The sequence below is a fragment of the Taurulus bubalis genome, assembly GCF_910589615.1.
Source record: "Taurulus bubalis genome assembly, chromosome: 11".
NCBI classification, from domain to species: domain Eukaryota; kingdom Metazoa; phylum Chordata; class Actinopteri; order Perciformes; family Cottidae; genus Taurulus; species Taurulus bubalis.
In genome coordinates this window covers 7,632,677-7,651,716 of record NC_136599.1, presented here as the reverse complement: position 1 = coordinate 7,651,716, position 19,040 = coordinate 7,632,677, and the positions used below count along the sequence as shown (strand labels likewise).

The 19,040-nt window shown below is 39.5% G+C and overlaps 1 protein-coding gene across 1 annotated transcript; it reads right to left on the bottom strand.

Moving 5' to 3' along the window:
* Window positions 1-2,235: 2,235 nt before the first annotated feature.
* nfascb (neurofascin homolog (chicken) b) lies at window positions 2,236-13,839 on the bottom strand (the record flags this gene model as incomplete). Its single annotated transcript, XM_079226673.1, has 25 exons — window positions 2,236-3,376; window positions 3,501-3,536; window positions 4,632-4,701; window positions 4,787-4,918; window positions 5,044-5,217; window positions 5,497-5,619; window positions 5,705-5,915; window positions 6,670-6,785; window positions 7,473-7,695; window positions 7,786-7,856; window positions 8,201-8,398; window positions 8,510-8,611; window positions 8,699-8,823; window positions 8,942-9,089; window positions 9,182-9,345; window positions 9,438-9,549; window positions 9,911-10,054; window positions 10,130-10,261; window positions 10,343-10,530; window positions 10,678-10,789; window positions 11,859-12,077; window positions 12,217-12,339; window positions 13,277-13,467; window positions 13,566-13,671; window positions 13,764-13,839. The coding sequence occupies 25 exons, from the start codon at window positions 13,837-13,839 to the stop codon at window positions 3,145-3,147; spliced, it is 3,528 nt and encodes a 1,175-aa protein (XP_079082799.1). The 3' UTR covers window positions 2,236-3,144.
* Window positions 13,840-19,040: the final 5,201 nt, after the last annotated feature.

The following is a 19,040-nucleotide window of genomic DNA, read 5'->3' as shown; positions in this document are numbered from 1 at the left end:
TGAATGGATCCTTCAGGAGAGAATATTTGTCGCTGTGAAATTGGTCACAATATACTCTAATGAGCTGCTGAAGATGACATGAAGATGATATCTGTTTTTATTGCAAGATAACACATTTAGATAAAAAGCTGGCCAATTCATGCAGATAAGACGACCTTGATAAACACATGGTCTGAAGCATTGTATTTTATTTAACTTATTATAATGATAACCACAACTGATGTAGCCTTTAGTTGTTACTGATAACTTGTACAACTCTCTTAACCCAACTTTTCATTTTCAGGACAATGATTGATGTGTATCTACAGTCAGGGTACACATTACAGTCCCCCACATTTTCAGAGATTCAGAAGTAATTGGACAAACTAACATAACAGTAAATATAATGATCATTTTTAATACCTGGAAGAAAATCATTTGTAGTCAATGATTGCTTGAAGTTGTTCACCCATAGTCATCACCAAACACTGAGTTTCCTCCCTTGAGATGCTTTGCAAGGCCTTTACTGCAGGCTCCTTCAGTTGCTGCTTGTTTGTGGGTCTTTCTGCCTTCCCTTTTATCTGAAGTAAATGAAAAGCATGCTCACTTGGGTTGAGATCAGGTGGCTGACTTGTTTTTACAATATGTTATTATCCATCTGTCCCGAGAAGCGCCGTCCAATCAGTTTTGCAGGATTTGGTTGAATCTGAACAGATAAACACCTCAAAACTCATCCCGCTACTTCTATCAGCTGTGACATCATCAATGAACACCAGTGACCCAGTTCCATTGGCAGCCATACAAGTCCATGCCATAGCACTCCACCATGTTAACCAGATGATGTGGTTATTATATTAAATTTCTTTTGAGATAAATGTGGGGGACTGTGTAAAAATGTTTGTAATTCCTAAATCGTCAATGTGATTTTGTTTGTTACGTCCATTGAATTCAAGCTGAAAGTCTACACTTCAACCACATATTGACTGTGTCATTTCAAATCTGTGTAAAGTCGTGAAAAGAGGAAAATAAGAACAATTGTGTCACAGTCCAAATACTTAGGCTCTGACCGTAGGCTGATCCTTGAAAAACCAGACATTTGGAAAGACATGGTTTCTTGCGTGTTTTCATCTCAGTCTTGAAAAGCTTGTATGCTCCCTCACTCATATCACATGCACTGGTTTTCATGTGCACAGGTTTTGAGACAAATTTGACTTCAGATTAAAGCAACTCCAATCATTATGTATGGAACAATTATTTTACATACTAAAAATCACCCAGTCTGCTACATTCAGCATAATCTCTGAAAGGTTCTATTTTGTCCAGGTCACTGGATTTCTTGAGGCTTTATTAATTTGGAACTGATTGGTGATATTGATCTGATTATTATTATTATTTTAAAATCATGACATTATGCTCAGTTATTACATTACGCAGTTAATACATTTTGAGTTGCTACTGTTTTGTTTGCCCTGGGCTTGTCATGACCACCTTGACATTACATTGACTATGAACTTAACAAAGGAAAAGTCTTGTATATTAATCTATACTTTATGATTTAGTTATTCACTCCTATGGGTGCCATAATAAAAACGTAATATCAGGGATCACAGTATCATATCAGAGGCTTGATAAATGTTGAAAGGAGAACGTCACAGATAAGATGTCCTTTTCCATTAGGCTGTATGATCCTTTGATGATGTAACAGTTATCTTGAATGCCAGCAAAAAGGCCAGAGTTCAATATGATAGAAATATATTTTCAGGTTTCGCTTGAAGCTGTTTGAAAGACCAAGTGATGCCGCAACAGTTAAAGGAACACAGGGCGATAAGCCTATTCATTTTCTTGCAAGAATAAGAGTACGGTAAGGTGTTTGATTCCACTGTCATTGTATGGTAAATATGAAGCTACAGCCAGCTAACTTAGCTTAGCACAAAGACCGGAAAAAGGGACCAGCAACCCTCTGTAAAACAGCGTTTCTGTTAGCTTTGAACAGAGTTAAGCTCTGTGTTTCCCTGTTTCTAGTCTTTCTGCTGAACTAGCTTCATAAGAAGCGTACAGAAATGAAGGGGATCTTACATTCACAGGTGTTCCATGATTGAAACACATTGGATAATGTGTACTGATGATGTAAACACAGATACCTGCAGGGGTTCAAAACCAATTATACTCAAAGACTAATGAAATTAGGAAACAGAGCAGCTGAATTAAACATTTATAATCACAACAAACATGCTATAAATACATATTACCACTTTATTTACATTAAGGGCATAACTGTGGTAATACACAGATAATGTTAGGGGTCAAATAAACTAACGCTGTTACATCAAGATTAATGACCCATCTCCATCGTGAAGGGAAATGGGTATACAGTAAAGGCAAGTTCAGAGAGAAACTTAAGCAACTTCTCATTTTACAGTTTATTTATGGCAGCTTTCTGATTCCCTAATAAACGGGTTGACCTCTTGCCTCCCAGCAGAGCACAATTTGCAAACTGACCGTGCAGATTAGTCCCTGGAGATATTTTATAATCCTTCAGCTATCATCAGCAATACTTTTATACTTTCACATAGCACCATAAACTCTAGTGTATAAAACAAAGAGTACACTATCTAAGTTCAGGGAGTACATTCTATCTCCCTTGATGTGTGCAGCCCTTATTTTAAACAGCCAACACATAAAAAAACACAAATCTCATTATTGAAATTAGCTGAAAGAAAAATATGTAAAAACAGTAGTAAAGTTGATCCTTGCAACTGCTTTTATCAACATGATAAACTGATCCACTTCTGTCTCCTCTGATGTGCAGCCAGTGTCTCTCCATTGACAGGATAACTGAACCTGTACTCATGCATAAGCACAAACACACAGCATTTTTATTTACAAGAAATGCAATACAAAACACAAAAGGTAAAGCTTGCTTTTCATCAGATGAACAAGCATCTCATCTCTAGTATTGTCCCAACTATTTTGCCATTTTCTTCTTTAAATGCATGAAAGTCGCTTTATCTGCATACATGTAGACACCAAGGGTTACAGCACCTCAGGCTCCAGCTGTTCCCTTCTGCAAACAAACCACAAGCACCACAAGTTCTTAATTCAAGGTGAGGGTACAAGCACGGTAAAGTCACATGACAAATAGGGAGCCAGTTTGAATTTGGAGTTTTACGCCAGGGAGTAGATGGTATTCTTTGGAGAGTGAAGCTCCAGGCTTCCACCAAAATCCAACTCCCTGACGTCTCTCCTGGTTCCGGTGTACTGGCCGATGAACGAGCCGTCCTCGTTGAACGGTATCTCGCCTCCTTCACCATAGTCCACCAGACTGTCGTCGCTGTCTGATCGCTTCATTATTGCCTCCATGGACAGCTGGCCTCTTTGAAGCCCCCTTTCCTCCTCTCTGCAAAATAGTGCAAACAAATACAATTGTCATGTCGTGTTATGTCAGCACTAGAAGACAGAAACGGATAAAGGGCACAACTAAACCTGATGTATCAATGCATTTAAGATGTTCATGTACATACCGCCGGGGGTAAGGCAGAGTGGAGATACGTGCTATCCTAGAATATGAAGAGAGCTTGTATGAGATCATCATTTGTATGACAGGATAGATCATTTGATCTCATTTCATTCATCATCCACTCATGAAATGTTTGTTACAGTTCCAATATTATGTTATGAATATACGATGTATAGCTCCAAACATGTTACATACTGAAGAAATAAATAAATAACGACCCATGCAGGGTTGTACAGTTTTAATGTCAATAGTGTCAATGTGTCAATAATTAGTCTGTCCATACCTTTCAAGAGACCTTGAGTGGTTCAGTGGGGAAGGAACAGGGTTGAGGTTTCGGGAGAATAAAGGTTTAGATAGAAAAGGTAGAGTAAATAAAAACAGAAAATAATTAAAGTGTGATCAACAAGTTATCATAAAGACGACGATACATACTTTAACCAGATTTGATTTGCATCTGTGCAGCTCATGGTCAGATTTGATCAACATTAAAGACACCCTGTGTCATTTTTGACAACCAGCAAGGCTATGGAGCAATGTTTTGAGAGGGTCAAAACATCCATGCAAGCATGTGAGGTAATAAACATTCCTGCCTCCATTTTCCTGTTCGATGGTTGGTGACGAAAGGCAATGAACAAAGCAATGCGCCAGAAAGGCAGTCAGGAAGACTGCCAGTTAGCAAACGTGGATATAAACAATGCACAATTTAAAATATTTAAAGTATTGACATTGCAAATTACAAAGTGATGTGCAATTAATGCAATTAACCGTGCAATTTATTCATTGTGAATTTGGCCATCAGTGCGTTGTGGCCATCAGTTCGTCTGTTTACAAAATTATTTCACAGGACAAACATAAAGCTAATGCACAGCTACAGAGCAAAGGATGTACATACAGGTTTACTGTTGTTATGCATGTAGTTCTCAATAATAATAGTGCTGTACAGTGTTATGGGAAACAAAATGATCTATTCAGTGATGGGTATTATTAGCACAGTATGTTGTTGCATACCTTGGAAACAGGACAAGTTTGGTAGATAAGACAGTAAAGACCGATAACAATAAGATGCAATAAAATCTACATTTTCTTTGGGGCATTGTTGCAGTCAGTATCTTTTTCTGTCCACTGTAATGCTCACCTGTAGTCAAATGATCCCTCCTGGTCCTTGTCATCCACTGGCTCCAATGAAATATCTTTTTTTTCCCGTACTGAAATTACAACAAGCTACACTGAAATAAGAGATACAGTGTGGTGCTATAGTGCATTGCGTAATAAGAGGAGTCACCAATGTACCTGGGTATTTCCCTCCTCGGCTCCTCTTGATGAAGCAGACTATGAGTAGGATGAGCACGATGAGGGCCACGGCACACATAATGCCGATGAACCAGCCCTGGGTGGAGATGTCCACCTGGTCCTGAGCATACGCTGAAACACACACAAGCATGTGCACACATGTCAGGACACACATCAGAGTCGGCATCCACTCAGCAACTCAAAGCGTTTATTTGGGAGACCACTAAATGTGTTGCACGAAGCAAGCAGTAACGCACTTTCAGTGGTGTAGTGTGGAGACTCCTCCGTATGCCATTCTCCGATCCCGATCCGAGTTTGTGCCGCCACGGAGAATCTGTAACGAGTGTAGCGGTCGTACCGCCTGACTGAGAAACTTGTTACATTTGGAGTGAACTCCTCAACTTGCAACTCCTCTCCCCTGGTGGCATTCACTGTGGAGAGAGTGGACATTCCAGTGTGTTAGGAGCACCCTTGATGCCGGTAGAGTGCACACAACTGGGCATTTGAGTAGCTTACCTGCACAGAGAGTGCCTACACAAGGGTTCATTATCCTCTCAAGAACCTACTTCAGTGGCATTTTGGTTTGTATGTGCATATTTAAGGGTGCTATTATGTGCTACAGGGATTTGGACTTCAGTGGCATGTGGAAATCTTTGTAGAATGAGTAAAATCATTAAAGCCTTGCTGTTTCGCCTAGTAGGTTTGGGTACCTGTCTGGTACTTGAGGGAATATCCAATAATGACACCGTTGGGTTCTGCTGGAAGGTCCCAGTCGACATAAATACTGTCTAGATGTCGCTGTTGGATCCTGAAAGATCTGGGAGCAGATGGTACTAAAGACAAAAACACAGCAGGAGACGACACACATGAGCTTTGTTCTCTTGTTCCCTGGTTGTTAAATGTGGGACTTTTTCTTACCTCCCTCAGGCGTTGAGAAGTGGATATTGTTACTGGGCGGCCCTTCATATCGATTGTTTGCCACGACTATATACAACTTGTAGTTGCTATAGGGGATGAGGCCGGTGAGGAGCCCAGAGGGCTCTGGATCATTGTCTGGAAACGCTTTAGACTTCATCCCTCTATTGATCCTCAGCCACCTCAGCTGGCTGCTGTCCCTCCAATAGTAGGCCTGAGAGATGAGAAGTATTTTGATTATGCTGTGTTGTTATATTTGGTTGCAAAAAAAAAGATTCCAGTTCTTCATGTATAATTCATTGAGTTCTGTTCAGTTACATCAACATCTCTATACTAAAGTCACGGGCTGTAAGAACCAGTCAAAGGATGAGTCTTGTCTCAAATACCTGAGCCAATTATCACATAAATTATTGCTAAAAAAAACAACATCTTTGAAACAAGACACAATATACTTGTTGTTAAAGTCAGTTGAAACAAATCAACGTAGGAAAAAAGAAACAAAACGGCTTTTATAAAGGATTTGATTGGCTCTACAAAATAAGGTGAGGCAGATCGATGACCAGTCTAACTAGGTATCTTTCTTATTCTCAAGAAAAACAAATTAGACAGAAGTCTAATACGAAGAAATAATCAATAACTGACTAAAAAGGAAATATTAAGAGAAAAGTTTAGTATTCCACAAAATATCAATTTAATATTGCAAATGATAACTTACGGACAATATTTTTAATTTACTTAGACAGAACAATATAAGGTCAACCATACCTTGTTTTCTCTTTTGATTTGGACAGGTTACTTTCTGCCCCTCCAATTTAAAGACTTGTCATTTTTGTTTTTACTTTCAGTTGTAGTTCTCACTACGACTACTACTCACATAGTCTGTCCTCAATTTCTATTGTTGTCTATCAACATAAATGTAAGATGTATTCAAAGTCCATTATCCGGTAATAAATTCCCTATAGACCCACCTTGTATTCTTTCAGATCGCCCATCATTGAGCCGCGTGTGACTGAATCCCAGTGCAAAGTCACCTCGGTGCTCTCGATGTCAGACACTCTCAGGTTCAGTGGTGCGGTTAAGGGACCTGAGGAAAACAGAGATGGCTTGGTCTTTGGTCATCAGTGAACACAAAGATGATTCCCTGTAGATGAGGATTCAGAGAGGAGTAACAAAAGAAAAAAAAAAACCTGACTAAATTAGCAGACAATCATAACAACGGAGGCTTCCATAATGGTCAGAACTGGTCATTGAATGGTTTGATGCATGTACAAAATTATGTGAATACTCATTTGCTTTGTCCTTTGCAGTCACTAGATCTTAACCGAATTGCCAAATAGAAGACTGAACACCTAAACCTAAGGGTAGCATACTTTAAGAAATTTTGTATCTAAACATGAAGAGATGTACATGACCAGGGTTTGTATGAGCTATGAGCTATGAGAGTATTTATCTTTATAAACGGCACTAAATTGTATCTGTTTGCAGTTCGAGTAGTATTGAGCAGATATGTTCGAGCAGGCTTTGGTTGAATGAAGGTAAACAGTCCGTGTGGAGAGCAAAAGAGGTGGAAAACTGTAAGTCAATCTCAGAACCAACCGGCTGACATTTGATGATGATTTCGCTTTTAATTGGATTAAAATTTGCACAAAGAAAAAGGAAGTTTTGGCCCGGATATCTGCTGTCCACACCGAAATCCCCAAAAGACACAAGAAGTTCGTTTTTTTCTGCCTTTGGTACTCATTTATATACAGTAATACAGGTGATCACTTACGGTCCTCCCCAGAGTAACCAATGATGACAGGAGACTCTGGACCCAGCCCAAAGTCATTGACAGCCTGGACTTTGATGTCATACGGAGTGAAGGTATCTGCATCGTAGATGTAGTATTTCAGCCATTTAGTGGTTGCATTCTTCCACTCCTCTCGGGAATCTCTCCTTCTCCACCACACCAGGTACTTCAGGTGGGGCCCGTTCCACTCTCTGTAGGTCAGAGGCTGAAAGCAAGGTTAACAGGGACCAGCATAGTTTGAGTTCATTGTGATAGAAATTAAAATATTCAACAGTCAATATAAATAGTGTTTTACCTCCCAGCTGATCTCCATGTTATTCCTCCATGTACCCACACCTTTTACGTTCTTTGGGATAATATCTGGGGCTGTGAAGGAGAACCAATACAGTGGTAAGATCATTAGCTTTAAAGAAAGAGTTCAGCACTACGGGAAACACACTGATTCCTTTTTTTTGCAAGTTTTTTGCAAGTAAAAGATTGATGCCACTATGTAGTCAAATACATGTAAAGCTCTGGCCAGGAGATGTTAGCATGACAAATTCTGTGTGCAGACATGAGAGTATCGATCTTCTTAACTAACTCTGTGCAAGAAAACAAATTGTTGTATTTCCCCCATCTATTGTCTAACTGTTCATTGGCAATGGGCTACACAAATGCCTGTTTGCTATCTTAGAATCAACAAGTGTGTAATAAAGGAACATCAAACCCACGAGCACCGCTGCTCTGGAAGCGCGTGGATGGACGACTCGGGCGACTCATTCCGATTTCATTAATTGCGATTACCCGGAACTCGTAGTAGGTGAAAGGTGTAAGATGCAGGATGACAGAGTTGAGGTTCCCTGGATACGTTGAAAGGTTTCTCCACTTACCAGGCAACCAGTCATCATCATCATACTGCACTAAGTACTCTGTAACACAGCAATAAATGGAGAAATGTTGCTAAAAATGTACGATAAATACAACAAGAATTTCCTACAAAACGTTTATATTTCTGTTAGTTCCAGTTGAACAGCTCTTACCTGTTATAGGGATGTGGTTGCTGTCTCCAGCTACCCAACTGAGTCTTACACTACGTTCATATGGATCGGACAACTCCAACTTGGTGGGAGGATCTGGACGATCTACACACAAACATGCACAAACAATTAAAAAGCCAAATGTGTCGTATGCTTGATGAAATGTCATTTATTTTAAAGGTGTCATCATACCCATCACCATTAGGCGTGCTGAGGCAGACTTCTGGTCCAGCTCACTCTTGATGACACAAGTGTAATTCCCCTCATCACCTCTGTTTACATTAGTGAGAATCAGATTTGATACATCCAGAGAAATCCTGAGGATACAAACGAGTACCGACTGGTGAGCTTAAGATACTGATTGGTTCACAGTAAAACAAAAATGAAAATAATGATAATAATATCTCAGGAGAACTCATTCATAAAATGACGTACCTCCAGCCTAGAGTGACATGCTTTTTGTCTTTCATCCAGGTGGTTGTGACAGGAGTAGTTACATCTGCTTTTACACCACACTCAAAGCGCACATCACTTCCACGGATGACTTTCATACTCTGTGGTCTTGTGACAATTAAAGTGGGCTCTGAGAAGAGTGGATGCAAAAACACACGATAGATCACGCAATCAAAGAAATGAAAGTAAAATATGTTGCGTATAAAACGGTGTGACCCTCACCTTTAACCTCTATTCGGACTTGGCTCTCATCTCTTCCTGCGACGTTGCTGACTATACAAAGGTAAGTTCCCTGGTCCTCTATCCGTATGTTTTTGATCTCCAGAGTCCCGTTACCTTGGGTCTTGAAACGATTTCCTTCAAGAGTACCCTGTCCATATTTGGACCTGTTTGAGCAGACCCATAAACACACACGCACGCAGTGAGCGGATGTCTGAACACACTCTTTGCATTAAAATGTCTCACAGCGTCTTCTCACCATCGCAATTCAGGTACTGGAGAACCAAAGTAGCGGCAGTCAAGGAGGGTACGACTGCCCTCTATCACCTTGATGAGTTCATTCCTGGGCCCAATAATACGTGGCGTTGCATCTACAGAAACATTAAGAATTTATGATCATTATTATTAATAATTATACTTTATACTGTGAATTGTTGCACATCCCCTGGTCAATATTTTGCACATTCATGCACAAAACCAGTGGTTTTTAAGCTTTTTTTAAATGCATGTACAGTAAAGGATTCCCAATATTTAATTTAAAACTGAATTTCAAAACATTGTCATAACTTAATTGTTAAGAGCAGCGTTTGTTATTGTATATCATAACATATTGTATTATATTTTATATTATCATATATAATTATTTTGAATACTAGTAATTTGTTATCCCATGGCAAACCATTAAACATATTTTACACTGCACATGGCATGGAAAACAGAGTGGTGACTTACGTAACACGTTGACAAAAGCGTTGGCCATCAAGTAGCCAAACTGATTGGAAACATTGCACTGATAGACTGCAGTGTTTTCAGCGGTCACACTGTGTAAAGTCAGCGTGTCTCCTGACACCTGTCTGTTGGGCTGAGGTGTAGCAGCTGGAAGAAAAACACAGACAAAAGTTATTTAGATTCACTTTTGACAGCCAGTAGGCATGAACTCTAAAATCTTACTTTCAATAGGTTCCCCATTGATGAACCAGCTGACTGTGGGACGTGGATCCCCATCAGAATGACACAACAGGCGTCCATTTTCCTCCGGGGCCAAGACCAGATCAGTGGGTTTCTCCAGCCAGAAGGGAGCCGCTGTCAAATACAAGTAATTTAGTTCTTGCAACACTATGGTGAAGTAAGAAACGACTAATTGTTTCTGAAAGAGACCCTCACCTTTGACCCTGACGGTTATTGTGTGCTCAATGTATCCAATTTTATTGGTAGCGGTGCAAGTGTATTCACCCACATCATCGAAAGATGCTTTGGAGATTTGAATCATCTTGTTGAAGTTCTTTATTTTCATGCGAGGCGATACCACCAGGTCATCGCCATTCTTGGTCCATTTAATACGGGGAGTTGGCCTTGATGATGACAAACAAGGCTTTACAAAATTATACCAAAGAGAAAATATAGACACAGGGGCTTTTTGAAACTGTAACTGATATTCTATAAAAAAAGAAAAAGACCTTCAGTTACCGAATATGTTGTGATTTGGAGTTGACACTTACACTCCTGCAGCGATACACTCCAGGAGAAGTTCTTCCCCTTGCAGGACCAGTATGGAGCTGGATGAGCCTGTGGGAGACAGCCAGGTGGGGGCAGCCTCGGACACTGTGCGAGCTGCAGAGCAAACAACCCAAAACAAACCAGAATGCGTCAGTTACACACATTGACAAACCCTGTCTGACCATGAAACAAGTTAACTAAAACTCTCCCCACAATAAGTACATTTAGTTTGAGCGAACAAGGACTATTTTTAAGGTACAGTCTGACATGAAACAAAATGGACCAGTTTATAGGTACAATAATCACAAAAATAGAAGGATTGATGGGGAAAAAATATTGTTATGAGTCAAGGAAAAATAAATTGTATTATAGATAAACCTAAACAAATTTAAGTTTCAAAATAAATACATAATAATAAATCAGTTCCAGATTAATGTGTGTTGGGAGAAAACAGATGCAGTATGACGATGGAAACAGGACACATTTTACATAAGAAAATAAGAAATCAAACTAATCAAATATCTTCCAAAGTGAGTACATGTGATTTTTGCCTTTTCATTGGTCTTTTGCAACTACCACAGGGTAAGAATTCTCCTGATCCATCACAGGCCAAAGAACCCTGCCATGAATTAGGCCAAACCTTCAGGCCCAGATCTCTAAATCTAACCTGTGTCATTTGTTTCCTTTAAATCCTTTGCATTTAGAAATGTACTGTGCTTTCAGTTTAGGCCCATATCTAAAGTTTACACACAGCTTTCAGGTGACCAGTAGTACAATGTATTTAAGTTAAGGCAGCAATACTGCAGTGTGGAAATTATATGTTATATGTAAATATCCTGCATTCAAAATGTTACTTCAATGAGTTGCAAATATTCCTAAAACACAAAAAGTACTCACTACGCAGAATGGCCCGTTTCAGAACAATGTCTATTATAAAATTGAATTATACTTTTTGATGCATGTATGTGTACATTACTTTAATGTTGCAGCAGGTAAAGATGGGTCTTATGTTTAACTACTGCTGGATAGCTTGTGAGTAGGATGATAAAATAAAGTTATCTCAAAATTGTACTTACAGTATAAGAAAATGTACTTACTTTCCACCACTGCACGTTACAACTATAAAGGAATATGTTTTTAACCAACATGAAAATGGACACTGTGAACACCCGTTCATACTCACTTGTCAGCACTTTAACGACCACAGGCATCTTCTGCTGGATGACATTCTTGTAGGGGAAGCGGGCATTACAGCAGTAGTCAGAGGCAGAGTCGTTGAACAGGACGTTAGAGAAGTACAGATCTCCGTTCACTCCCATAGACACCCTGACGTCCGGCCGCACCGGCTGCATGGTCGGGAAAGCGGTCTGAACGGGCCAGTTGAAAGGTCTCGCATATGAGCCTGAGATGGCGTAAAAAATAAAGTCAGTTCACAGGATATTCGAGAATTCTTGAAAGCTTGTTTGATCGGCAGATCAGTACAATGAGTCCTTGTTCAGCCTTATTCATTCAAACATTTTAAACTCTAGAGAGACTCTTACAGCTGGACATCCAGTAGGTTTCAGGTTTCGGCGGACCTGATGGCGGGTCGCAGGACAGGACCAGAGGCAAGCCAGCGCTGACCACCACAGGCTCCAGAATCTCCCGTGGCCAAACAGGAGCTCCTTCACAAACACACAGGTATACAAGTCTCCATTGAGCAGCAAAGTTGTGTTTTCTTATTTTTACAACAGCACGCATCACAAATCTGAACAGCAACATACTAATAACTCAGCTGATCAACTGTCAGAAATTATTATATTATCTTGTAGGACTTGAAACTTGTGAAAGGATCAAAACAGGCAATGAATTCATCCTACCATCATGTATTGTTTCTAGCTTAAGCTTGATTTTTTTTTCTCTGCCAGAGAGCTCCATTGTTGTCCAAACACTATGAATAAGCCTCACTGGAATATATTTTGAGCTAATCCCAACTAAACTGTCCTCCTGCTGCTGTTCTGCTGAAAAATACTGTTTATCAAATACAGTGTATACTCCTGTTTGAGCAATGTTTGCTATAAAAAAAAACTACACTATGCAGCTGTTTTAATTGTGAAAAAGTATATATTTGTGACTTTGAAATGAGCTTGTGCTACAGACAGGGTCGGGATGTCAGAAAGCAGAAAGTACTGCAGGACAGACTAACACATTGTTAGTTTGGGTCGACTAATACCACAATACAGAATATAGCCTGACTTCTCCTTTCATTTTCAAGGTATTTGGGTTTTTGTTTTTTGATATAATTATACTTGCATTTTAAGAAAATACTCACTGAACAGTAACGAGTAATGCAGCTCTTAAAGAAAACCAAATTAAAGTGTGTAGGTCGGAAGTAAAATATCACCACAAATCACATAAATTGACATTTATGCTTCACATGTCTGCTCACAACATATTATAGAAATGTTGCTGCCTAGATCTTGAGTGTTTAATTAAAAAGGTTTGCTCGGTGCATTTCATTCCAAAGTAATGCCAATGTGTGTCACTGCACACAATGAGGTCACTGTGCATCGCTGTCAGTGGTGTATACAAATAAATAGTTGGGTCTCTAACACTCCTTACTGTAAAGCCGTAGTCTGATCTTGTTGGAATATGCAGATCCATAGTGATTGGAGGCAATGCACTGATACTCTGCCTCATACTGTTCTGGGTTGTTCCAGGCATAGATGTCCAGAGTCCCTGAACGCCTTCGCATGGAAGCTTGAGTGTCACGTGCCACGTTGAAATACTTCCCGTTACGTCTCCATGAGAAACTTCATTATTGAGCAAAAAGTGTAAAAGACAGAAAACAGTCAGGTGATTTGAAGATAATTATAAACAAAACTCTTCAGCGGTCTACATGAGCTCTTACATGGGATGAGGGTTTCCTTTGGCTTCACACTCTATGACCATGGTGTCTTTGGGGTCAACAATATGCTCTTTCATCGACTGCTTTATGATGACCGGGGGCTGCCTGACTGCAGGCAGAGAATCAGCTTAGTATTCAAGACGTATATCTGAACTCATATACATATTATAAATGACATGCACGTTAAAGTTACTAACTTACTTTCCAGAGGAATGTCCAAAGCCCAAACACTCTGCCATAACATCAGGAGCAGCGCTGGTTTGACCAGTATCCCCATCTTTACAGTACATGGAACCAAGCAACGTATTCCTTCACCAGTTCTCCTGTTCTCAAATAAAAACATAATAATAATCAAAAAAAGAATCATACAGGATATTGACTGTACAACAGTCATGTCATGGAGATGAAATCCAGCACAAATGATTGTAAATTAAACTTCTTACAACATATTTAATGTATTAATCTCCATGCATGCAAATGTTGTTTTATTATACAAAAATTACAATTAGATTATTATAACACATGCACTAATGTTTAGGCAGCTGTTTACTATTGTACGTTGAGGTGAAATTGTAGTTTAATCCAGCGGTTCTCAACCTAGGGCTCAAGCCCCTGGCAAAGAGTCACACATTTAATCTGAGGGGTTCTGAGTGGATAAATGGGAGAGAATAGAAAGCTCTGCTATATAAATTGGTATACATTTTGGGGAGTTCATTTTAATCATTTAATATTCTTGTAAAATATATTGAATAATTCAATAACTTGTTAAATGTCAAATATGGATAGTCATTCAGATATTTTTAATTTAATTTAAACGTTTAGAGGGGATAATCCCTCCTTGGGGAACCTGCAAACAACTGGTTTAATATCAAACAATGTATTGTAGCTTCCCCAGCGTTTTAAATATAAACTCTTAATCTGAAAAGTAATAGCTGTCAGGTAGTCAAAAGTATTTAAAAAAGTCCCTCTGAAATGTAGTGGAGTATATGCATTAATTAAGTAGCATCAAATGAAAATACGTGAGTACAAATACCTCAAAATGGTATTTGAGTACAACGCTTGAGTATAAATAGCTAGTTATTCCCACCACTAACATCTCCACTACACAGACACACAGTCATTACATTAGATGACTTTTTAAATATTTCACCACATTATTAATGTAAATATGCATTGAACCACAAGTCATGTTAGTATGACCAGAACAAAAAGTTGTCAGTACCTACCGCTCGTCAAATCAGCGCTCCATCCTCCCCATTGCTATGGCTTCCCCAATGCTTCAATAATTCCAAAGATTTTTCTCAACAAAACTATTCTTGTTTGTGCAGAATACCAATTAAAGCCTCTGTCCTTCAATTATCAGGTCAAGAACCCTCGAAGAGTTGATACACTTCAGTAATAAAGTTTCTTTCTGTCACTGCCACTTACACTCTGCCCACCCATCTCATGAATAATGAATGAGCGCCATACGCCACCTACTCCTCACCCACACAAGTCTCTCACGATGCTGAACAATCCATCTCAATCAAACATGGTCTCAAAGTTTGTTCACACAATAAACAAATGGATATTCTCAAGAAATGAAAGGAAAGTTTGGATTTATTGCAACAGTAGTTGGAACATTTTATAAGATTTTGACTGGGACATGTTTTTCTTGAGCCTGGTTTTTATTTCTCAAAGCAACAAGCTTTTGCATTCTTGTTGGTTTTGATGACATCAAAATGTGGGCTTTATTGTTGACTGGAGAGAACTTGGGAAACAAGAGAATGAAAGCAATGTTTGTTTCTCTCATATGAATTTTATATGTGGCAAATCACAAGTCACATGACTCCTGCGCAATTGCTTTGACAAAGGATGGAAATAGGCAATCACATATTTTTATCACTAACAATTTGACTATTACTTTCTACTGTTTACCTTCTGCTATATGAAACACTTTAACTCCCTTCTTACACCATCTGTATTTTCAGATTGTTCCCATTTTCCATAATACCAATTAGAACATATCCTCTGTTTTCTAAGACTTTTTTTTTTTTTTTTTTCTACACTCAACTGTTCACATGCATATCCCCAGAGAAGGAAAGGTCTTTACCATTCAGCTGAGCAAATCCTATGGGGGGAAGCAGCAGTTTTCTTTTCTAGAAAAAGTGCCAAAGTCGCAGGAGAAGCTGTATTTGTGTAAAAACAAAAGACGTCTCAAGGCTGTCGACAGTCCTGATCTGTGTAGGCTTATAGGCATCCACACAGGGCTGCATAAACAAACCAGCTCTGAATGAACTCAACAATAGCTTGGTGCTGAGGAAGGAGGGGGGATAAAATGAGGTGGCTCTACCTACAGATGAAAATAAACTTGTGATGAAGATTTGTATCTGGAAGTCTACTAATAAAGCCAACTTAAAAGTGCCATGTTTGTACAAACATATTCCTTATCATTAAGAATTTTATATATTTTCATTCATATTTGGAAAGAGTGTCAGACCACTTGTGACGTAGACCGCGAGGACTCCCACTGCCCTGTAGCTGATGCTCTGCATCTTTAGGCCCTGATCCCCTCCTCTGTGTTCACCAGTGAAACACAACCTGACGTGCGTCACACAGAAAAGAAAGCAGAAGTGGTATGTCACCCATACATTGGACTAAAGCAGGCCTGGCAGTGAGCAATGATCAGTGCCATGCACCAGATTGCACAGTGAAGAGGCAGAGGGGCGGACAGAGCCAGCTCAGTGGCGACAAGAAGGTCTCTATGCTCGCGGATCTCCTTTGGCCCGTGTGCCCAGGGCTCGGGTAAAAGCAGATGGCATGTGGGAGGGAATGTTCGACCGCACAAGCCGCCTTTTCAGGCTCGGAGCACCTTTCATTTGCACGTTGACGTCACTACGTCAGCGGGCATACAAGGAAAAGGCCAGCAAGAGACTCCAGGACACTGAGCTGCATTGAGTCATCACCACTGTGCTTATCAAAACATTGTTGTCTCACAAACTTGAGCTGTCTGCGATTCTGACTATATAGTGAGGTAACGGGAATCTCCACCTCATGGTGGAAAGTCAGTGGATCACCAAAGTCGGTCATCGTCTGAGGACCATGGATGTCTGGACAAATTATCATGGCAAACCATTAAATTGCTGTTGGTATTCAGAGAGCCACGCTCTCTGAAATATGAACCAATTGATATTTAGTGCTATGGGCAACATAAGGGAAACTTAAAGTTAATTTCCAGACATTATACAGTAAGATAAATAATTCATAAAGTCAAATGCACATCACATTTGTCACTGAAACATTGCCACAGAAAAAGTGATGCAGATTCATGCAAGTCATCTCACATGGAGGAGTGAAAGCTGAACAATCTTGTGTTCACTCTGATACAAATCTGCTGATGCAGCTGTAGACCCATCCCACTCTCGACTCAGACTATGACATCATTAAAACCTTGACTTCCATTGAGAGCCGTCTTGAGCAACAAGGACTTAAGTACTCCCTTACATGGCGATACACTCAATGCTACGCTAAAGTGTGCTCCAATTCTTTAAACTTTATATCCAAAAGCTAATATAAAACATTATCTAAATGAAATACAAAATGGTGATTGTTGGGGGTCCTACCTTTAGTGTAGTTTAAATTGTTTTCTCTGCTCCTTGTTGCAGTGAGGGCGGACTCCTTCTTCTTCCTCTCACAGTAGATTCACATCATCTTATTCGTCTTATTTGTCACTCTTAAAGCAGGTACAAAAGCAAGATAACAGGGGCTCATGTGGCCCCGTCAGATTGGCTGTCCCGAGTCTGGGTCACACGCCTGGCAAACAGGGCCGGAGAGCCTATAATAATAAATTCATTGTGAAATCCTCACATAAGTATGACGTCATCGCCACAGTGATGAGAGAATAAATAGTTTAATAAAGTGATGGCATACACTAGTTGGAGTTTTAGGTGTAGGTGAGATGGTATTTGTTCACGTGTGCTGTTGATTTGCAGTGCGTTAGATGGGGAGTGGGTTACTGACCTTGTATCTTCACTCTGGCTGGCACGAACACACGCTCTCTCACACAAAGCGTTTCTGTTCGGAACAAAGTCAGTCTATTGTGGTCAGGGAGGACACAGCTTCCACACACGTGGGGGGGATTTAACCCGTCACATTCAAGTGAGTGGAGGATTTTTCCCTCATTGATAAAGTCTGACACAATCAGGGAGATTTATTTATTGGGTTGCCAAAAAAAATGCTGTTGGTTTTATGTGTTCATTACAGGAACAAAACAAACCTTCAATGACAAGAACAAAAGTCTTCATGAATATGAATTTATTCAAAAAGATACAATGAATAATTTATAGCTTATATCACATTCAACAACACTGAGAAGTGCAACATTAATAGTAATACTCAGATAGGGCATTATGTCACATGTGCATATTAAACAAAGCTTTATTTAAATAAAGTGCATGAACGTGCTATAAGTGAGGCTTGTTGACAACATCATATTGATTTGGCTTAAAGTAGCCTGCATGTATAACAGGAAGTGGACAAAACAGAATCGTCTTATCACATAATAACCTTGATGAATAAGATGAATTTTGCAGCAACTATCTGCCTTCTTTGTTTCTCTATAAGTTGTCTTATACTGACTTGAAACATCTCTTGGTGATTGTTCAACCCCTCTGAAGGGTGATAGCTTGCTTTGTAATTATGAATTCAGTTGCAAGCTCTACACATCACATATTTTTGGCAATGGGCCAAGGTTCACAACAACAGACAGACGCCAAAGACAGAAAACTGCAATAAGAAAAGAGAACTGGGATCACATGTAGACCCTCAACAAGTCATAGCCCAACACACAACCTCTGTAGCACACAAAACAGAAGAAAAGAGACTTGAGGCATAACTATACCATGGGGTCTCATTTATGCATATGAAATGTGTCGACATGACATACAATTCACACTAGTGGCTCTGTTATACTGTACTTTAGTTTAAGCGAAATGCTAACCAGCAGCATGCTAACCTGCTCACAGTAACATGCTTATGTTTGGCAGGTACAATGTTCACCATCTTAGTTTAGTAATTATCAAAATACAATTGTCTATCTAGTGCTAAACATAAAATGCAACAGAGGCTGGTGGGAATGTTTTTAGTTTTGAAACTAGTATTGAAAAAAATAAAAATGTTGACCTGATAATTCATTCAGAGGCGGACATGAATGTCTGCACCGAGTTTTAGGGCAATTCATTTTAGATTTCTTGATTTGGTTGGGCTAGTGGCGATCACGAAATTCAATGAGACCATGAATGTTTGTAGAAAATTGAATGGCAAGCAATCCAATAGTTGATAATATAAATCAGCCTGGTCAAAATGGTGGACAAACTGACAGATTGACATCACCATCCATAGAGCCACGACGTTAGAGTTGCTAAAAATAACCACCTAGTTGAAGCAAACCACATCGCATCAGTACATCACAGTTGTTATTTTGTCCACTGGGTATCAGTG